Here is a 16777-nt window from a genome sequence, read left to right on the forward strand (position 1 = left end):
ATTTGCAGTTGGTGGCCTGTGTTATAATTGTCAGGGTGTTGGAGCCTGCCATTACAGTCACGGTTGAAACAGAAAGTAGCCAAGTGTACATTCATTCAGAGTAAATACAATCAATTGCTTGCCTATCACTATCACAGAGATTGCGTGACAGTTTTCATTGTGAACAGGAGGATCGCTACTAGATCTCAGGAACGCCATAGCCATTCACTAGCACGCTCGATACCTTACGTCTAGCCCAATCTGTGCAACACCACAAATTCGTCTCTCCACTATATTTTACTGGATTGCCTCCAAAAACACTGCTGAATGGGATCCGGTTCGCGCGGAGCATTTACAGGAAGCGGGTGGATTACTAGGGGTGATATGACAGGGATGTGCTATCAGTCGCGTTGCACGATAGCCAACCACCCACTCGCACCCCGCGATCAACCTCCCAACCTCGCGTTTCACCCCTCACCCCTGGCGATGCGTTTGCTGGCCGCTCCCGAGTCGACGCCTCCCGGCTGCCAGTCGATGCTCAGATCAGAGCACGGCTGTCTCTTCACCATGGCCTCTTCTCCTGCCACTGCCTTTGCTCCTGCTCCTGCTTCTTCACAGAATCAGAGGCTCTTCGACCCAGCTTAGGCACCCATGTCTCATAGGGCTACTACATCACAAGGTGTTTCCATGTGCCGACCGCGCCTATTCGCATCCCTCGTGGTACGACCTTAATTCAGACCCAACTTCCAGCCTCCTCTCGGTATCTACCCGTACCAGCGCTTCTTCACCTCTGCGTCTGCAAACGACTCTATGCGAGCCGCCTATACAACCATGGATGGTGGAAGCTTCTACGAACACGATATTCCTTCTCTCAGCGCATCCGCCATGAGCGCCTTTGATCCGGAGCGAAGCACACACTCGGCCTACAGCGGGCGATCCGGCATGCAGTCGTCGTCGCGATGGAGCTTACAAGAGCCAGAAGAGTCGGACCAAGAATCGGACGGCCCGTGGCGACCGCCAGCCTGGCAGAAGAGCAGCAACAACAACTGGTACCGCAAATCCCTACTCGGCGACAGCGTGATGCGGTCGAGTCCTTCGAGATCTCCTTCGTACTATGAGCGCGGCGATCGAGACGTCACACCATCGCGCATCCCTCTCCCAGACTCGCCGCTCAAGCATACCCCGCGAACGAGCCCGGAACCGGAGCATTTATTCACACCGGAAAACATAGCATCAAGGATGCAAAGTCCCTCAGCGGAGCCAGATATGGATGGAGAAGTACCCCATGGCGAGGGAGAAGAGGCGGCATTGTCGCTGCATGACGAGGGTGCTGCGAACCCGGACGGATGTACGTGATCTTTTATGTCCGCTATCACATGTCTACGTTTTGATACTAACCTTACGCAGTCATCCGCTTCGCCGTACGGGGGGAGACATTGTTCCGCACTGCACCCATTGAGGACTCCATATCTGTGTGTGCCCATTTCGTACATGCGTTTAGCAATTCGCCCATGAGCATTATCAGCACATTGTTCATGATCGCGCTTGCATGGGTCCTCGTCCAGCCATGGACGTCAACAGGTCTAGTGCCCGACGTAGCCAACGTCGCAGGATTCGTAAAGCAGCTGTCGCCTCTGCTGTATGCGTCCGAGAACGTGATACCGCGCTCGCGAGAGCTTGCCGAAGCAAGCATTGCTGTGCAGGATCTGGGTGAGAGCGTGCGGGCGACGAACATGTCCGCATCGACGACAATCATCGACCAGCTTGACGATCTGGGGGACAACCTCAAGGTGCTGTCGGAGCAGATGACGAGTTTCTTTACGAATGTTGATGGCGATGTTGATTCGTGAGTTAACCCTTACCTTTTTAATCGATTCATGTGAACTAATCTGACCACGCTAGTATCTTGATCACGATGGAATGGGCGAAGCGCGAACTGAAGAGCATCCAAGGTCCCAAGACAGGCCTAATAGATACCGTCATTGGCAACATCCACGGCGCCCTCGGCAAGGCAGGACTTCTGGAGCACGACGGCCAACCCACAGCGATAGGCCGCACATTCAGCGACGTGCTCGGCCAAACCTCACAACAGCGCTCCAAAGCCACCCTCCAACGAACCTTCGACTACCTCCTCTCGACGCTCGAAGAAAACATCACCAACGAGCTCGCGCGCGCAGACGTCCTCTTCACGCTCTTCGAAAGCGTAGACCGGCAATTCCAAAACCTGCACCGGTCCGTCGCCAAAGAGGAAGACAGCGTCGCAACCAAGAAGGACGAATTCCTCGCGTCCATGTGGCGCAGCTCCATCGGCAACCAGCTGAAGCTCAAGAAATACGAAAAGAACCTCAAGCTCCTCAAGACCGTGCGCGCCAGCACCCTGACGAACAAGTCGGAGCTCAAGTCGCACATACAGATCATCCACTCGGTCAAGGAGCAGCTCGACAAGGCGCGCCGCAACCTCGTCAGCCCGCTGATCCGCCGCGCCCAGTCCAACTCCTTCGGCCTCGAGCAGCAGCTCGCGGACCTGAGCGGCACGTATGGTTTCCTGAAGGGCGTCAGGGAGGAGCAGAAGCAGAAGGTGCTGAGGCAGCTGTGGAGGGAGGCGCCGAAGAGGAGGGTCACGATTAGTGGTCATGGTGGGGTTTACGACGAGGATAATGAGGAAGGGGTGGCGGAGTATTGAAATTAGGCTTTCTTAGGAGTATTGTTTGGGATAGGTGCACGAACCGGTATTGGAGTTCGGTTTTCGGGTTATTCTTTCTCGCGGGGCTGAAACAAGACACGACGATGATGTTGATGAATAAGGAATCGGTATATGTGTCGTCGAAACAACGATCGGGACAAAAATGCGACAAACGACCACCCAACCCAAACATGAAGCAATGTCAACGACGACAGCGACAAACCGCCTCAAAACTGTCGCATGTATCAAAGATCGATCAGATCACAGAAAGAAGAGACGGAAGATAAGAAGAAAGAAAAAACTCAGTTACACCAGATCAACCCAAATCACCTCATTTTATCTTTTCACTACACGTCTTTCTTGCCCCTCATCCATCATGTTATCTTTCATTAAAAGTGCAACTTTCAAAGCAACAAACGCTATCAATGATAATAGTAGATAAGAACAGTTAGTATACACAGTACATTATGAGATAAATATTATGGGTGCTGCTCTGGTGATTGATTGGCACTCGCGTGGACAAGACAGGAGTGTCGTAAGTGCGAAGCTGAGGGAAATACCGAGTGATAAGACTTACATATACTTTTTTCACGATGTTTCAGGGGTGAAGTGGTACACCCTAGTATATTAAGATTTCTACTCACACCCAGTATACTAGTATCTAATGACGTTCTCAATGGCTGACTACACTTTAACTGCCTTGCTAGTAACTCTACAAGGAGTTCCTTCATTGAAGAGATCGAGAGAGCACTTGTTAACGCGCCGAATGCCTGCGACAAGCATTTTCGTCTACTGATTGATAGAGCTGGCTTCGATACTTAAGTAGCATATCGAAACAATGGGCTTTCATCACCCATCTCAGCCAGCTCTTCCTCAGTATACTTCGCTCGTATCTCGTCTTCGCTCATAGCATCTCGCGTTGCGTTGATGCGCTTGAGAATCAACCAATAAATAGGCGGCCAGATGCAGCCAAATACCGCAAGCATTCCCAGACTGATACCGAAACCGATCGGATATCTGGGGGCCTGCTTTGCGATATAAATGTTGGACCCAACAATCTACATACGATATAATCAGCATGATGTATTCAGAGCACCAGCAGGATGAGCAGAGGTCAGGACTTACACCACCTAGTTGTGAAAAACTAATCATAGCACCAATACCTACGGCGCGTTTCATAGTGCCAGCGCAGTTGAGAGCGATCCAGGCGGTGACGGCTGGTGATAGGGGATACAAGCCGCCAGCGGTAAGAAATACACCGAAGAGTGTCACACCAAGAAGGTGAGGGTACCTTACGCTTACTATCATAATAATGAAGCCGAACAGGGCCATAAGGTTCAACAGCAAGACCGTCAACATTCTTTGCTGAGTTCTGTCGGCAAACCACCCGGCGAAAAATGTGACCATACAGGCAAAAACGTATGGCGGAGCGCTCATGGCTTGAGCGTTGGCAGCAGAATATCCAAGGTTGTGGATGATGGTGGGGAGAATGAAAGAGTAGCCGTATACTGTAACGCAAAGAGTGAACTCAATGAGAGCCACGGCGTAGATGTGGAAAGATCGGAAGGCCTTCCATGCATACTTCCATGCAAACTCGGACTTCTCGCCAACGCTTGTACCACCTCCAGCTGAGAACTTATGGCGAAGAACGAGGAATCTCTTTTCCTCTGTGGAAAGCCATTTGACGTTTGCTGGAGTATCATACACGAACCAAAATCCGGCAAGAGCGAGGCAGACACTGAAAACACCTGGTGAACTATTAGCCCTGATTCGAGACAGTTCCTTGCTGAGCACCTACCTTCGATACAATAGATAAATCTCCATCCACGATAGCCCCAAGTATAGTCCAATTGTCCGATGCCGTAGGCTAGGAGGCCTGAGAAGGCGCCAGCGGCGGAAGCTCCCGAGAAAAAGATAGACATTCGAGCCTGGATTTCACGAGGCGAGTACCAAGCGGTCAGAACGAACGAGCAGCCTGGGAAAACGCCAGCCTCGAACAAGCCTAGGAGGACGCGAAACGCAGCCCAACCAGCGAAATTGTTCACGGTTGAACTGCAGATCAAGATTATGGAGACGGTCAGAAGCAAGGTTGGCAGCCAAATCTTGGGTCCCCACCGCTTCAGGGCGATATTTGACGGCACTCCACCGAGAGCATAGGTAACGAAGAAGATGGACAAGCATGTATTCCATTGTTGGCCGCTGAGACCAAGATCGGGAAGGGCACCGAATAGCTTCGCATTTCCTAAACCCAAGTGTGAGCGCTGTGTCACCGTCCAGGCACTTCTGAAATATACATACCGACGTTTGTACGATCGATGTAGGACATAAGGTATATCAGAATCAGTTGCGGCAAGACATGCCAGCTAGGCTTCAGGTTAGAAACTTTCACCGAGACAACAGAACTACACTCACTCAACTTTCCGAATAAGCTTCTTGTGTTCAACTCCAGTGAACCGCTGGCTGAGGTCCAAGTACTCTTCGTACTCAGAACGATTGGCAGATCTAGTGGCCACAACGTCTCCGTTCGATATGGAGGTGGTTTCAGTGTCGCCCATCTCTTTCATCTCGTCAATGGCCCTGGATTTCAAGGGGTCGGACATGTTGCTCCTCGCAATAATAGTGATGTGAGAATGAATTTACTTGTTAAGAAAGCTCAAAGGCGAAGGATGACCTTGGAAGAAGTAGCCATAGGAATTAGTGAGGGTTTTATATATCGCTGAGGACGACCCTTAAGTTCGTTCAAATTTACCCTTTGATAGCAACAAGCCACAGCTGGAGAACCTAGAACCCCGCATCGATAACCCCATACTGATAACATTCACAACTACTGAGATATTGAGGAGATTTCGGAAATGGTTCTTGGTAGACCGAGATACTCTCGGGCGCCAGTAGGCGCTAGTCCGAAGAAATGCTCGGATTAGTACCTCTTAGCGGCCGTTAGCTCCTCCAATATACCGAACACATACTATCAACTGCTATTATAGCATTGCCGAGATTGGTCCATATCATTGGCAGTGCGTTGCGAAGATATTGAAGGATCTATATCTGAGGACATGAATGGTCTTTACTTAAATCATAGACCAGTCAGCCATAGTCACATTCAATAAATGCTTCAAGTCCCCGTTCCCCCCTCTCTTTATCAATAAACCAGTCCCAAAGAAGCAATACATTCATCAATATGCCAAAGATCGCGATTGTTGGTGCCGGGTGTGTAGTATCTCTTTTGACAAAAGTCTCAACTTACAGTATCATAGCATCACTGGCATGGCGATAGCAAGTATGCTATCGCGCTCACATGAGATAACGATTGTTGCCCGCAACCTTCCAGGAGATGCCAACAGCCTGGAATGGGCCAGCCCTTGGGCTGGTGCTTGTTTCTTGTGTCTAGATGGATCCAATGCTCATGAGCAGAGGATGCAAGCTGATTCACTTGCTTGGCTGTGGGCTCTTGCAGAGAGCCACCCAGAGTCAAGCGTTAAGGTGCGCATACACAATCTGGTTGATTCCCAATGATTGATCCGCATACTGAGCGGTGGCAGAGAATCGAGATGAACGACTTCCAAGATGAAACGCCATGGGAAAAGATCTGGTACAAAGACTTGATGCCAGGAGTAAGTACACTGACGGTGTCTTTCGAAGCAAAGTATCAATAATATATGCAGATGCGCAAGATATCTCCAGAAGAATTGCCTGAAGGGGTAAAGCTGGGCATGAGATGTTAGTAGCCTCTTGGTGCCCGGTGTGTTTGTGATTAACGCGACTGACTCCTAGCAGACCAAACAGTAGTTCTGACACCACATATCTTCCTTCCCTGGCTTCGGAAGCAATTGGAAAGATCCGGAGTCAAATTCGTGCGTAAAGAGTTAAAGGCTCTGAACGATCTCAAAGACTTTGGCCACGATGTGCTCGTCAATGCCACCGGCTGGGGATCGAAATTCCTTACTGATATAGCAGATGAAGGTGTGCAGCAAATTCGTGGGCAAACATTGCTGGTAAGAACAAGTTACGACAAGATTTTCATGCGGCACGGCAAAGACTATACGTATGTGATTCCACGACTAGACGGCACTGCCATCATCGGCGGCATCAAGCAAATTGGCGAAACGTAAGTCAGACCGTCTCCAAACTCTGACAAGAATGGCTCACAAACATTGGTATAGGTATCCTGAAGTAGACCAGGACATCAAGGCTGATGTCAGTAGTATTCTTTGGTTTTCATGTAGTAAGATAATTCAGCTAAATTGTTCGCAGATTCTTCGTCGCGTTCACGAACATCTTCCCAATATATTCCCGAGCCCACAGGAGACAGATTTTGAAATTATACAGGACAATGTGGGATTCCGACCAGGAAGGCCTGAAGGTGTAAGGGTAGAGCAGGAAATATTGGGTGGAGAGAAGATTGTGCATGCATATGGCACAGGAGGCGGAGGTTATGTGTTCAGCTTTGGTTTGGCTCGTGCTACTGCAACGCTTGTGAATGACTACTTTTTCAAGATACCAGTAGCAAGGTTGTGAAATAGTGAGCTTAAAACTCTTTCATTGTTTCTTTCGATATGTGCGAGAAGATCCACGATGCTAGTCCACTTTGATATTGCAAAAGACAATGAGCGTTATAATTGACTGGTTCACTACGTGGGCGTCGTCTTCGTATCATGTACTGTCATTATCAATGCCCGAAACACCAAGATTTGAAGTAAATTGAAATGAGAAAGTCAAGCGATTATGTTCTCCTCGTGATGCCCTTAAACGTAGTGGACGCGAGGATCCCCAGGAACAACAGTTCAGCATTTTTCGGGAATGTAGACCTAGCGTCCGAGTAATCGTCACCTGGATTGGGAGCATAAGTATACCAATCAACTCCTTACTTCCTCACTTCCTCACTGCGTAGTTGTCTTCCCCCACTCGTCCAATTTACGATGGCCACTTCAACTGTCACGAGCGAGTTTGCCAACTTCTTCAGCAATCTTCAACTTCATGATATCCCCCCAAATATCCGCACAGCAGCTTCGTCGCTTCTACTGGATACGCTGACATGCATGCAAGCAGCATCCAGCGCAGCGCCTGCCCAGCGCATCAAAGATCTTTCACAAATGTTCCAGGGGCCCGGCTATGGTTCCCTTGTTGGGTCATCTTTGCCCGTTGGAACAGCACGCGCTCTGTATGCAAACGCACGACTAGGTAACCTACTCGACTTAGATGAGACTTACCCAGTGGGTGTGCACTTTGGCGTGGGAGCTGTGTGCGCGGCCATTGTCGCAGCTGAAGCTGAGGAGCGGTCGGGCGCCGATTTGATAACAGGCATAGTGGCAGGCTATGAAGCTGGGGCACGTCTTGCGAGTGCTATAGGGCCTATGATGGAAGTTCGTGACGGTGAGGTCAAAGGGTTCGCCTCTATCTGGGGTGTGGCGGCGCCAGTAGTAGTGGCTGCTTGTGTTGGGTACGCGAGAGTAGTGAACATCGATGCCGCAGGACTGAGCCAGGCGCTGGGCATTGCTTGCTCCAACATTCCACTGCCAATTGGCAACCGCTGGTCTGAAGCCATTGACTTGCCCGACTGCAAATACTGCGATGCAGGCTGGTGTGCGGTCACGGGTCAGCACGGCGTTGTGGCCGCCAAAGCCGGCTTGACGGGTTTCTCAAATATCCTGGACGGCGCCGTGGGAGTGATCGAGGCGTGCGGAGCGGCCATGCCTCTTAAGGACAGTTTGACTTCTGGCCTGGGTGAACGATGGCACCTGGCAGATATTACATACAAGCCGTGGCCAACGTGTAGGTTCATGCATGCGCCCATGACGGCGCTGGACCGGCTGCTGCAACGGCTGCGACCGATGCCTGATGAAATCGACGAGGTCGTGATATACACTGGCCCGTTGGCAAATTCAGCGCGCTTTCGCAACGTTGCGCCCAAGACGTTTGGGAGTTATTCGTTCAGCTACCAGCATGCTGTCGCGATGATGATCTTGGGTGTGCCGGCGGGCGCCATGTGGTTCGACGCTGATATCGCCGAGTCTACTGCTGCACTGAAGCTCCGACAAAGGGTACGCATCGAGCGGTTCGGTGCAGGCGATACGTTTGCCCGGGACATGGTGGACAACCAGATTCGCAAGATGCCTGGGGCTGCCACAATTACTATACGCGGCCAGGCGTGGACAGAGAGCAGTGACTACGCCGCGGGAGATCCTTGGGATGTGCAGACATTGTTTGACTGGGCAAGCGTCAAGAGCAAATTCACGTCCCTGGCTTCGGACGTTACAGGAGCCCAACAGCTGCTGGACTGGATCACCCAAATAGAATCTACAGCGACGCTGGAGCCTCTATCGGCCTTTATCCGTGCAGGACCAGTGAATCATTGAAGAGCGTGCTTGATTATATCTTATCGTTGAAAAGCATGTTTGATTATATCTTATCTTTGAAAAGAGTGCTTACACTCTATGTACTCATCTTTCACAGTGCCCGTCCTTAAATTCACAAGATCCTATGTCGTTGTCACGTGCAAACCTAGACTAGAGAACTAACGTTGAATCCAACTACTCGTAGAAGTTGTCATATATATTCCCTTCCTCTCGCGTGCTTGCGCTCGCAAATTTGTGTTCCTCTACGATGCAGACGCTCTTTAGACGTTCACGATGCCCCGCAATAACGCTCTGAGGTCTCCACCCGGCGGCCGCCCCAGCACGGCATGCCACCGCTGTCACGACCGAAAGGTAAAGTGCTCTCGCGGTAAGAACGCATCTCTGCCTACGGTCTTGTCTGTTATGGCTGAGTTTTCCATACTGCAGAGGTACCCTGTCGGAACTGTCATCTCGCACATCGAACCTGCACTTATCCCTCACGCGAGCAATTCTTGACCGTGCCTGAGAGCTATATCCGTAACCTCGAAGCAAACGCATCACGTTTGTCTGCGGCCCCAGCGACTTACTATCCTGCAGTTTCCTCTCGCCCCAATGATGTAGGAACACATGCCAATGGTGCTACGAGCTCAGGAAGTCATAGTAAAGCTGAACTCTTGGTCGAGGATCCTACAACCGAGGGCTTTGTTTCTAGACTGAAGCGGTTTCGGCAGCCCTATTTGGCTGGTTCTTCGAGCCAATTACCTCACGATTCTCAGTCGTCACCCAGCAATGTCGGCGGAAACACCCCCCAGGAGAGTGCGTATGAGTACGTTCGCCTTAATTTCGATACGAAGAGTATGTCTCCCCGCGAAACTCGTACAGTGCACTTCAGTTAACCTGTTCATCAGATCCCTCTCTATCAATAAAGCTACCACCTTATCCGTATGCTCTAGTATTGCTAAATCAGTTCGACGTTTTCCTTGGCCATGACTGGCATTGGTTTTTGCGAAAGACGTTCCGCGAAAAGCTGAATGTGACCTATCAGCAGCCTTTCTCTGATGAGGCGAGCGATCGAACGTGGTTGTGCCGACTGCTTGTTGTCTTCGCTCTTGGGGAGTCGTACAACTCTGGCCAACCTCCCGAGATTCACTTTTTACCAGACGGTTCTCACGCCAGTCACTCTTTCCCAGACCGTGAATCCAAGCCTCCCCCTGGAACTCAATTCTTTGAACAGGCTTTGGCATTACTCAACATTCGCCATGAGAACCCAAGCATCGACCAGGTGGAAGCCCTTAATCTCATTGTAAGCTAACTCACTACGACTGCTCCGCTGCACAGCAATTATTCCTAATAATGCATATTATCTAGGCGTTCTACTCATATAGCCTAAATCGTAGGAAAGCAGCCTACTCCTACGCTGGACAGAGTACGAGGATGTCCAATATGTTGGGGTTGCACAAGCCTCCTACGTCCACGACATCCTCGATTGTCGAACTAGAGCACCAGAAGCGTGTATGGTGGACTACATACTGCCTGGACCGTATGACGAGCACTGAAATGGGCTTACCCACGGCGATTCATATTAGTGAAGTCGAGATCTCGTATCCAGAGGACTCGCCACTCCTAACACCTGAACAAAGAGAAGAGTTTGGAGACGCCCATACTATTAATGCCTACATTCAACTTGCCTTCATTCACGCAGACATATGCGAGAATATGAAGAGCTTAGACGAGGACACCACTGCGAATGTTGGCAAATGGACTGGTTCCATTGTCCAGCGTCTTAACGACCTCAAGGCTGGCTTGCCACCGCATCTTAATTATGATTTCGAAGACGGCATTCCGGAACCTGTAAAGCAGCTCCACGACCGATCGCTGGCATCTCTATATCAGCGATATAACCAGGTGCGCACGCAGGTTCTGCAACTCCCTCAGCTAGTACTTATCACTTACAATGACTGCAGTGTTTCATCCTCCTCCTTCGACCGCTCTTTCTGAAACGTATTATGCTATTACTATCCTCTAAAACTACTGAGGCTGAGCAGGAGGACCTGCAGGACCTCACTAACATCTGCCTACGCATGGCCAGAACAACCTTGAACATAATCATAGATCTCTGGAACATGGACAAAATAGGTACTTCAGCCCTGCAACCATCCCTAGACCATCAAGGTACTAACAGAAAGAAAAGCTAAGTTTGGCTTCTGGGAAAGCCTACATCTCTTTTCTAGCCTTACCATCCTCTCTTTAGCTAACTCTGTCAATTCTCGCTGGCCTGGGAGCTTCAATGAAAAGCCCAACGATGCAGCTACTTACGAGACGGCGAAAAATCTGCTGCTCAACATGGTTTTGGCGGGCAATCTCGCTTCGAAAGGTCAGGCTTGCATGTTGGAGGACGTGGAGGCATTCCACGAAGTCTGCTGGAGAGACGACCGTGAGACGTTCGAGATCGACAGTTCCTGGAATCTAGATGACTGGATAAGCCAGATGTGGGACACTACTATGTATTAGATATCTTGTTACGTACAGCTTCGAGCAATAGTACTTGCCTTGCACTATAGGAGAATAGTGAAGAAATACCTTTATCATTATATTATCTTAAATATAGTAATTACCACAACTCGAATTCCTTCTTCTACTTACATTACATAAGTTAACCAACCTCGTATTCGCTCTCCGGATCCTCCAAGTCCCTCTATCAATCCATAAAACCTTCCAGCCCAAGCCCGATACCACCATGCTTCCTATTCATATGGCCATAGCAATCCCCGCTCGTCTCGAAAACCGCCATGCACACCCAGCAGATATGCGCCCTGCAGCCCCCGCAAGTCATATGATTGCACCCCTCCGTCTTCTCCATCGGCGTCGTGCACTTCGGACAGTCCTTGATGTTGAGTTCCCTCTTCAGCTTCTCGAGCGCCTCGTAGCCGCCGGATTGCATGTCTTTGTACTCTGCGCACGTGTAGTCGCCATGGCGCGCGTGGCAGGATGTGCAGAGCGGTTCGAAGCAGTTGGGGCAGGTGTATGCTGGGGGCGGCTTCGAGCCCGGTGCTGTGCAGCGGTAGATGTAGCCGCAGTCTGGGGTTGAGCAGTAGTGGAAGGCGTCCGGATGGCGTTGGATGTAGCCTTTGAAGGAGCACTCGAGGACGGTTTCGAAGACGGAGGAGGAGAGGTGGTCTTTCAGTTCGCGGAGAGGGAATACGGTTGGGCAGGTTCCTTCGTCGCCCTGGCACCGGATTGCAAAGTCGTGGTTGCTGGTCGAGGCGGCGGATTTGCAGCATTCTTCGAAGCACTCGAGGCAGTATGTGTGTTTACAAGATGTTTGGATGGGGCTTTCGGCTTCGCAGAAGCAGATTGGGCAATCTCCTTCTGGCTTAGACGGGGCGTCCGAGGGAGGACGAGTACTTAGAGGGCGCTTGTCGTGCATGATTGACAAGGCAGTTTCGTATTGTTGTTGCGTGCCATTGATAGCGATCCTCCTCAAGACCACGTTGAAAACAGCGACGTTCTTCCCTAATGCCTGTTCGATGCTCTTGAACCCGCTATGAATCGCCCAAGCGAATTGATGCGGCTTCAGATCGACTTCGTAGCTCATGGAAGGTTCGTCTTTGAGCATGTCGCTGATTCGACAAACCGCTTGCTCAAACTTCTCAGGAGACCCGTAAAATCGAACCTGGCGCTTTGGCTTGTCTCTGATAAGGGCTATGTTGAGTTCTTTTTCGATTGACTTGACATTCTCATACGTGCTTCCATTACTGCTGAGTGCTGAACTCCACACCACGTTTTCGCCATCCATCAGGACAGCTCCACTCACAATTCTGTCAAGTATTTTGCGCGTATTGGCCACGTCTTTCGGATTATCACCTTCAATCTTCAATGTCGTGAACCGTTTTGCAGAGTCATGGTAGACATGAAACGCCAAATGCCGTTCTTTCCATGTCTTGCTTTCTTCATCGATTCTACTCTTCAAGGCAAAGTAGACTTTCGTAACAACCTTTACTTTGGCCGTTTGAATTGGTGTTACGGTCAGTTTACCCTTCCTGAGGATGTCAAGCGGTGCGTTGTTCAGTGAACATGCCGACCTAGCGTCTGCTTCATCTTGGAACCAAGCTGTGGCTTTGACTCGCTTCCCTTTGGACGAGGATGCGAGATGGAAGCTCTCGAGCGGGCCATGCTCTTCTAATTGCGAGCGAACTTCAACGCTGACTTCCCCATCGGAAGCTCGGTAGCTAATGGATCCCATTTCAACGTGCCGTGGTTTATCGTGTTGTGATATGATGGCACTTTCAACATCTTTGGTAGTCGCATCGCCGAACACATCGCTCAACGTAACCGTCCAAGCCACAGGGTTGTGCGAATATCCCCGACCCTGGCTACTCCTCCTTGTAGATGATTTGACAAGCTGGTCTAGACATTTATACCTACCTTCATTGAATTTCCTCCCAACCCTCGCCGCTATCTCACCGTTGCCGAAATTCAGCCACACGCTTCGAGTGGCTTTGTGCCATGAGATGTGGACTTTTCTGCAATTCGTCCGCCTGGTATCAATTGCAACTGGCACTGCACTGAGGGTCGACCCCTGATTCTTGGTCCTGGTGCTTAACTCTTGGGCAAACGACGGGTCTTCGACTTTCACGGTGGCTTTTGTTTCCGACAATGCAGTGTCCTTGGAAATGCGAACGCAGGAGACGTCTACGTTGAAACCTAGCCCACGAAGGATATCGACGATTGTCTCAGGGGTGACTCCCGGCGCAAGGCCCGTAATGCATGCAAGAGAGTAATCTGTCGGGAAGGATACCTTGAGAATCTGTCCGAATTCATTGAAGTACACTGATGCTCCTAGAAGATCCCGAACGAAATCGTCATCATTCACTTGGTCCTGCTTAAGGTATCAATATACTGCGTCCTTCACAAGCTAGAGAGTACCTTCTTGCCTCGGCTATGCTGAGCTCAGGATCTGGGTTGCGGATCTTCTCCACTTCATCATGGCTGTCTCTTGGGTGGAGGAACGGACAAGAGGGTTTTTGGCAACCCCCGTGCCGCGAGAGAAACTTGCATGGAACTTTGGCGCGAGAGTCAGATGGTGCTTGTCGAGGGCTCTCGTCTGGTCGAACTGAATGTAGGCCCCCCGGGGAGGTAGTAGTGAGTGGGCTGATGTACAGTCCCCCGATTGCCGGAATGGCTGAAGTGACGGGTCCAAAGTGATTCTGGGTGCTTGTCGTTGTTTCATGGTCGTAGGTGCAATTGTTTCCATTCCGGCAGGTTCCAAGTGCGAAGAACTTGCATGGTCTCATCTTGGTTGGTGCTGTTGAGTATGGAGTTGCAGCAGTGGACTCAGGGTACTGATTCAAATTGAGAATTGACACAGTGCAGCAAAGCTTGATGCAAGGGTTTCCCTTCCAGAGGTAGAGAGGAAGTACAAATACGGGACTAGGAATATCAATAAGTGGGTTCTTTCTCAATCTGAGGTTCACAGAGGTGACTGTGCATCTCAGCTGCAACCCCGCGTCTGCCTACGTTTTTATGTAACCAGTACTTAGACTTAGACTCTGGACATTGCAAGACTGTTGAAGACGATCATAGTCAAGATAGCTTATTATCTAAATGACTATCAAACGCAGGGAGGACGACAGACCGCTCGGATCATAGGAATGCAGTGAGCAATGTTTGTGTGACTCTCAGGAGAGAGATTGCGCCATGAGATATTGATAGATATAAATGCACCAGCCACAGATCCATTTGGTGATGCATGTCAAAAATTTTGTTAGTAGCAATGCCCGCTGTATCTCTACTACAGGAACGTCGACCTAATAAACTATGCTTACTCTAGATAGACGAATTAAAGCGAACATGATTTAAATGGGAGACAAGAGAGAGCAGAGGTAGTTGAGGGGATGGGTCTGTTTATTTGTTTGTTTATTCATTTTGCTCGATGAGTTTATTTAACCCAGGTACTTCAAAATCGCAATCCACTCAGTAATCACCAGTATTCCTCATACACATCCCACCCATCAACAAGCACAAACCCCTCACCATCATCCATCACCGACCACAGTCACAAGCACCTCCCCATACGTCGTCAACCCGTGGCTTAGCCACAACAACGATCACCCATCTCAAATCCCGCCTCGTCTCGTCCCTAACACAAAGGACCGATAAAGTCAGTCATACAAACACTCCGTAACCCCATCTATATCCCCCATGCTTAGCTACGCTCCATCCCATCCCACTCCCCAGGCGTATCGCCGGGCTCTCCCTCTTCACCGGACATATAATTCCTTCAACACCGGTGCGGTGCGGCGCGCGGCGAAAAGGCAAGGTGCGGGCGGAGGCGCTCGGGAGGGCAGTGCACAGTGACCGGTCGGACCGGAGAAGCTACCACGCAACGACACGTTGGTTACGGGCACCTCCGAAGCCGTACAATAATAATGTACATTTTTGTGTTCGAATTTTCTTTCGTAGTTGGGGGTTGATTTGACGTCAGTGGGTGCGTTTGGGTACGGTGTCTTTGCCGTTAGGGGAGGCGTTATGTGGAGTTGGTAGCTGTGTTGTTTTTTTTGGTGGGAAGGGGTTGGTCCACTATTCATTGCGGTTTTGTTACATTGAGTTATTTGGAACATCTCCACTCTGGTCTACTTTTCCTTGTTTCGTTGAGGAGTGTGTTAGAAATGTTTCTTTTGCGTAGATGAAAATCAATTCACTCAAACCAAACCAAGGCAAAAAAAAAAAAGAAGGAAGAACATATGTCATTGTCTGCAGTGATAGTCATAGGGAAGGAAAAAAAAAGGGAACTGTCATGCTTCCGTGAGGATTGAATAACGCAAGCCCTGGACATGTACATGTACCTGACTAGGGAGGAAGTGGGTAAGCGCCGGGGCAAAAAGATGATGACGGGGACGATGACGATACATTGATCAGGACGGAGTTAGTCTAGGGGAGATGCACAGCGCAGGGCGGGTATGGGAGAAGAACGAGGCGATGCTGTATTACATATGCTCTCTGTATCATGAATGATCTCGTGAATAGGGAGTTGATCTATTAGTTGTACTTCCTGGATGAGATGGAAGATGTCACACGTTGTGATTGAGTTTGTACTGTGTAGAGGGGGGACCCACTAGTGGAGCTTATCTGCGGGATCGCCAGGTGGACGGGGCGATACCTTAAGTATCAGTGTCAACAGAAGAATACCTAAGAAGGACAAGAGAAGGATGATACCTCAGGCATTATTGCAGATGGAATCAATTGACTTGATTGATTTGATTGATGAAGATGTGTTAGTGTCGTCTGGGCAATGTCTACTACTCGCGGGATAAGGTAAGGGTTGGTGTACGAGTATTGGCATTCCGGCGCATCATTGGGGCAGTGCAAGTATAGGTAGGTGAAGATGATAAACGAACCATCGAATCATCGTCCTTTGCTTCCACGATCCAACCATCCTCATTGGCCAATCGGTTGCAACTCGTCTATTCGTCTACAGTTACTCTGTGCGAGTCTGAGTCTGAGTCTGTGTGTCTGTGTGTCTGTGTAATGAGTTGTCATGTCCCTCAGCCAGCCAGTCAAGTCGATTCAGTCAGCCCACGCTTTGCCCCATCGTCTCTTCTTCTCTTACTTGTACGGAGTATGTATGAGGTATGTACCTGTAACTATTGTATGGGAACACTTGATACCTTCCCTGATACCTTGAAACTTGATACAATAATCAAAGCTAGAGGTTGACAACTCCCCTGCTAGTCCTCCACCTACATCATCAACATGGCCAACTGCCACCTGCCACCTGCCACCT

The 16777-nt window shown here is 49.9% G+C and overlaps 6 protein-coding genes across 6 annotated transcripts; 4 read left to right on the forward strand and 2 right to left on the reverse strand.

The window, feature by feature from the left end:
- Positions 1-324: 324 nt before the first annotated feature.
- BU24DRAFT_416703 (uncharacterized protein) lies at positions 325-3161 on the forward strand. The gene is made up of 3 exons (XM_033526524.1): positions 325-1327; positions 1387-1825; positions 1882-3161. The coding sequence occupies exons 1-3, from the start codon at positions 811-813 to the stop codon at positions 2660-2662; spliced, it is 1737 nt and encodes a 578-aa protein (XP_033389371.1). The 5' UTR covers positions 325-810; the 3' UTR covers positions 2663-3161.
- A 319-nt stretch (positions 3162-3480) lies between these two features.
- On the reverse strand, positions 3481-5461 carry BU24DRAFT_487534 (MFS general substrate transporter; the record flags this gene model as incomplete). The annotated part of the gene is made up of 5 exons (XM_033533462.1): positions 5075-5461; positions 4961-5025; positions 4461-4904; positions 3788-4410; positions 3481-3720 (listed from the first exon to the last, which is right to left on the reverse strand). Exons 1-5 carry the CDS (start codon positions 5260-5262, stop codon positions 3481-3483), a joined length of 1560 nt encoding a protein of 519 aa, XP_033389372.1. The 5' UTR covers positions 5263-5461.
- A 216-nt stretch (positions 5462-5677) lies between these two features.
- Positions 5678-7177, forward strand: BU24DRAFT_469800 (nucleotide-binding domain-containing protein; the record flags this gene model as incomplete). The annotated part of the gene is made up of 7 exons (XM_033532636.1): positions 5678-5869; positions 5917-6142; positions 6202-6273; positions 6325-6379; positions 6437-6767; positions 6823-6856; positions 6914-7177. The coding sequence occupies exons 1-7, from the start codon at positions 5841-5843 to the stop codon at positions 7175-7177; spliced, it is 1011 nt and encodes a 336-aa protein (XP_033389373.1). The 5' UTR covers positions 5678-5840.
- A 270-nt stretch (positions 7178-7447) lies between these two features.
- Positions 7448-9152, forward strand: BU24DRAFT_13702 (2-methylcitrate dehydratase PrpD). Its single transcript, XM_033521098.1, has one exon. The coding sequence runs from the start codon at positions 7579-7581 to the stop codon at positions 9013-9015; it is 1437 nt and encodes a 478-aa protein (XP_033389374.1). The 5' UTR covers positions 7448-7578; the 3' UTR covers positions 9016-9152.
- A 136-nt stretch (positions 9153-9288) lies between these two features.
- Positions 9289-11555, forward strand: BU24DRAFT_487536 (uncharacterized protein; the record flags this gene model as incomplete). Its single annotated transcript, XM_033533463.1, has 7 exons — positions 9289-9382; positions 9442-9849; positions 9903-10297; positions 10363-10899; positions 10959-11130; positions 11186-11483; positions 11537-11555. 7 exons carry the CDS (start codon positions 9289-9291, stop codon positions 11553-11555), a joined length of 1923 nt encoding a protein of 640 aa, XP_033389375.1.
- Positions 11556-11687: 132 nt separating this feature from the next.
- BU24DRAFT_469808 (uncharacterized protein) lies at positions 11688-14330 on the reverse strand. Its single transcript, XM_033532637.1, has 2 exons — positions 14187-14330; positions 11688-13876 (listed from the first exon to the last, which is right to left on the reverse strand). Exons 1-2 carry the CDS (start codon positions 14286-14288, stop codon positions 11693-11695), a joined length of 2286 nt encoding a protein of 761 aa, XP_033389376.1. The 5' UTR covers positions 14289-14330; the 3' UTR covers positions 11688-11692.
- Between the last annotated feature and the right edge of the window lie 2447 nt (positions 14331-16777).

Source organism: Aaosphaeria arxii (genome assembly GCF_010015735.1).
Source record: "Aaosphaeria arxii CBS 175.79 unplaced genomic scaffold BU24scaffold_1, whole genome shotgun sequence".
NCBI lineage: Eukaryota > Fungi > Ascomycota > Dothideomycetes > Pleosporales > Aaosphaeria > Aaosphaeria arxii.

What these genes read in the sequence shown, in the direction of transcription:
- BU24DRAFT_416703 (XM_033526524.1), top strand. Translation starts at nt 811, where the DNA reads ATGGATGGTGGAAGCTTCTACGAACACGATATTCCTTCTCTCAGCGCA. An exon ending in TGCTGCGAACCCGGACGGAT is followed by an intron (nt 1,328 to 1,386) that starts GTACGTGATCTT and finishes AACCTTACGCAG; the next exon opens with TCATCCGCTTCGCCGTACGG. An exon ending in GTTGATGGCGATGTTGATTC is followed by an intron (nt 1,826 to 1,881) that starts GTGAGTTAACCC and finishes TGACCACGCTAG; the next exon opens with TATCTTGATCACGATGGAAT.
- BU24DRAFT_469808 (XM_033532637.1), bottom strand. Translation starts at nt 14,288, where the DNA reads ATGAGACCATGCAAGTTCTTCGCACTTGGAACCTGCCGGAATGGAAAC. An exon ending in CCCAGAATCACTTTGGACCC is followed by an intron (nt 13,877 to 14,186) that starts GTCACTTCAGCC and finishes TGATACCTTAAG; the next exon opens with CAGGACCAAGTGAATGATGA.
- BU24DRAFT_13702 (XM_033521098.1), top strand. Translation starts at nt 7,579, where the DNA reads ATGGCCACTTCAACTGTCACGAGCGAGTTTGCCAACTTCTTCAGCAAT.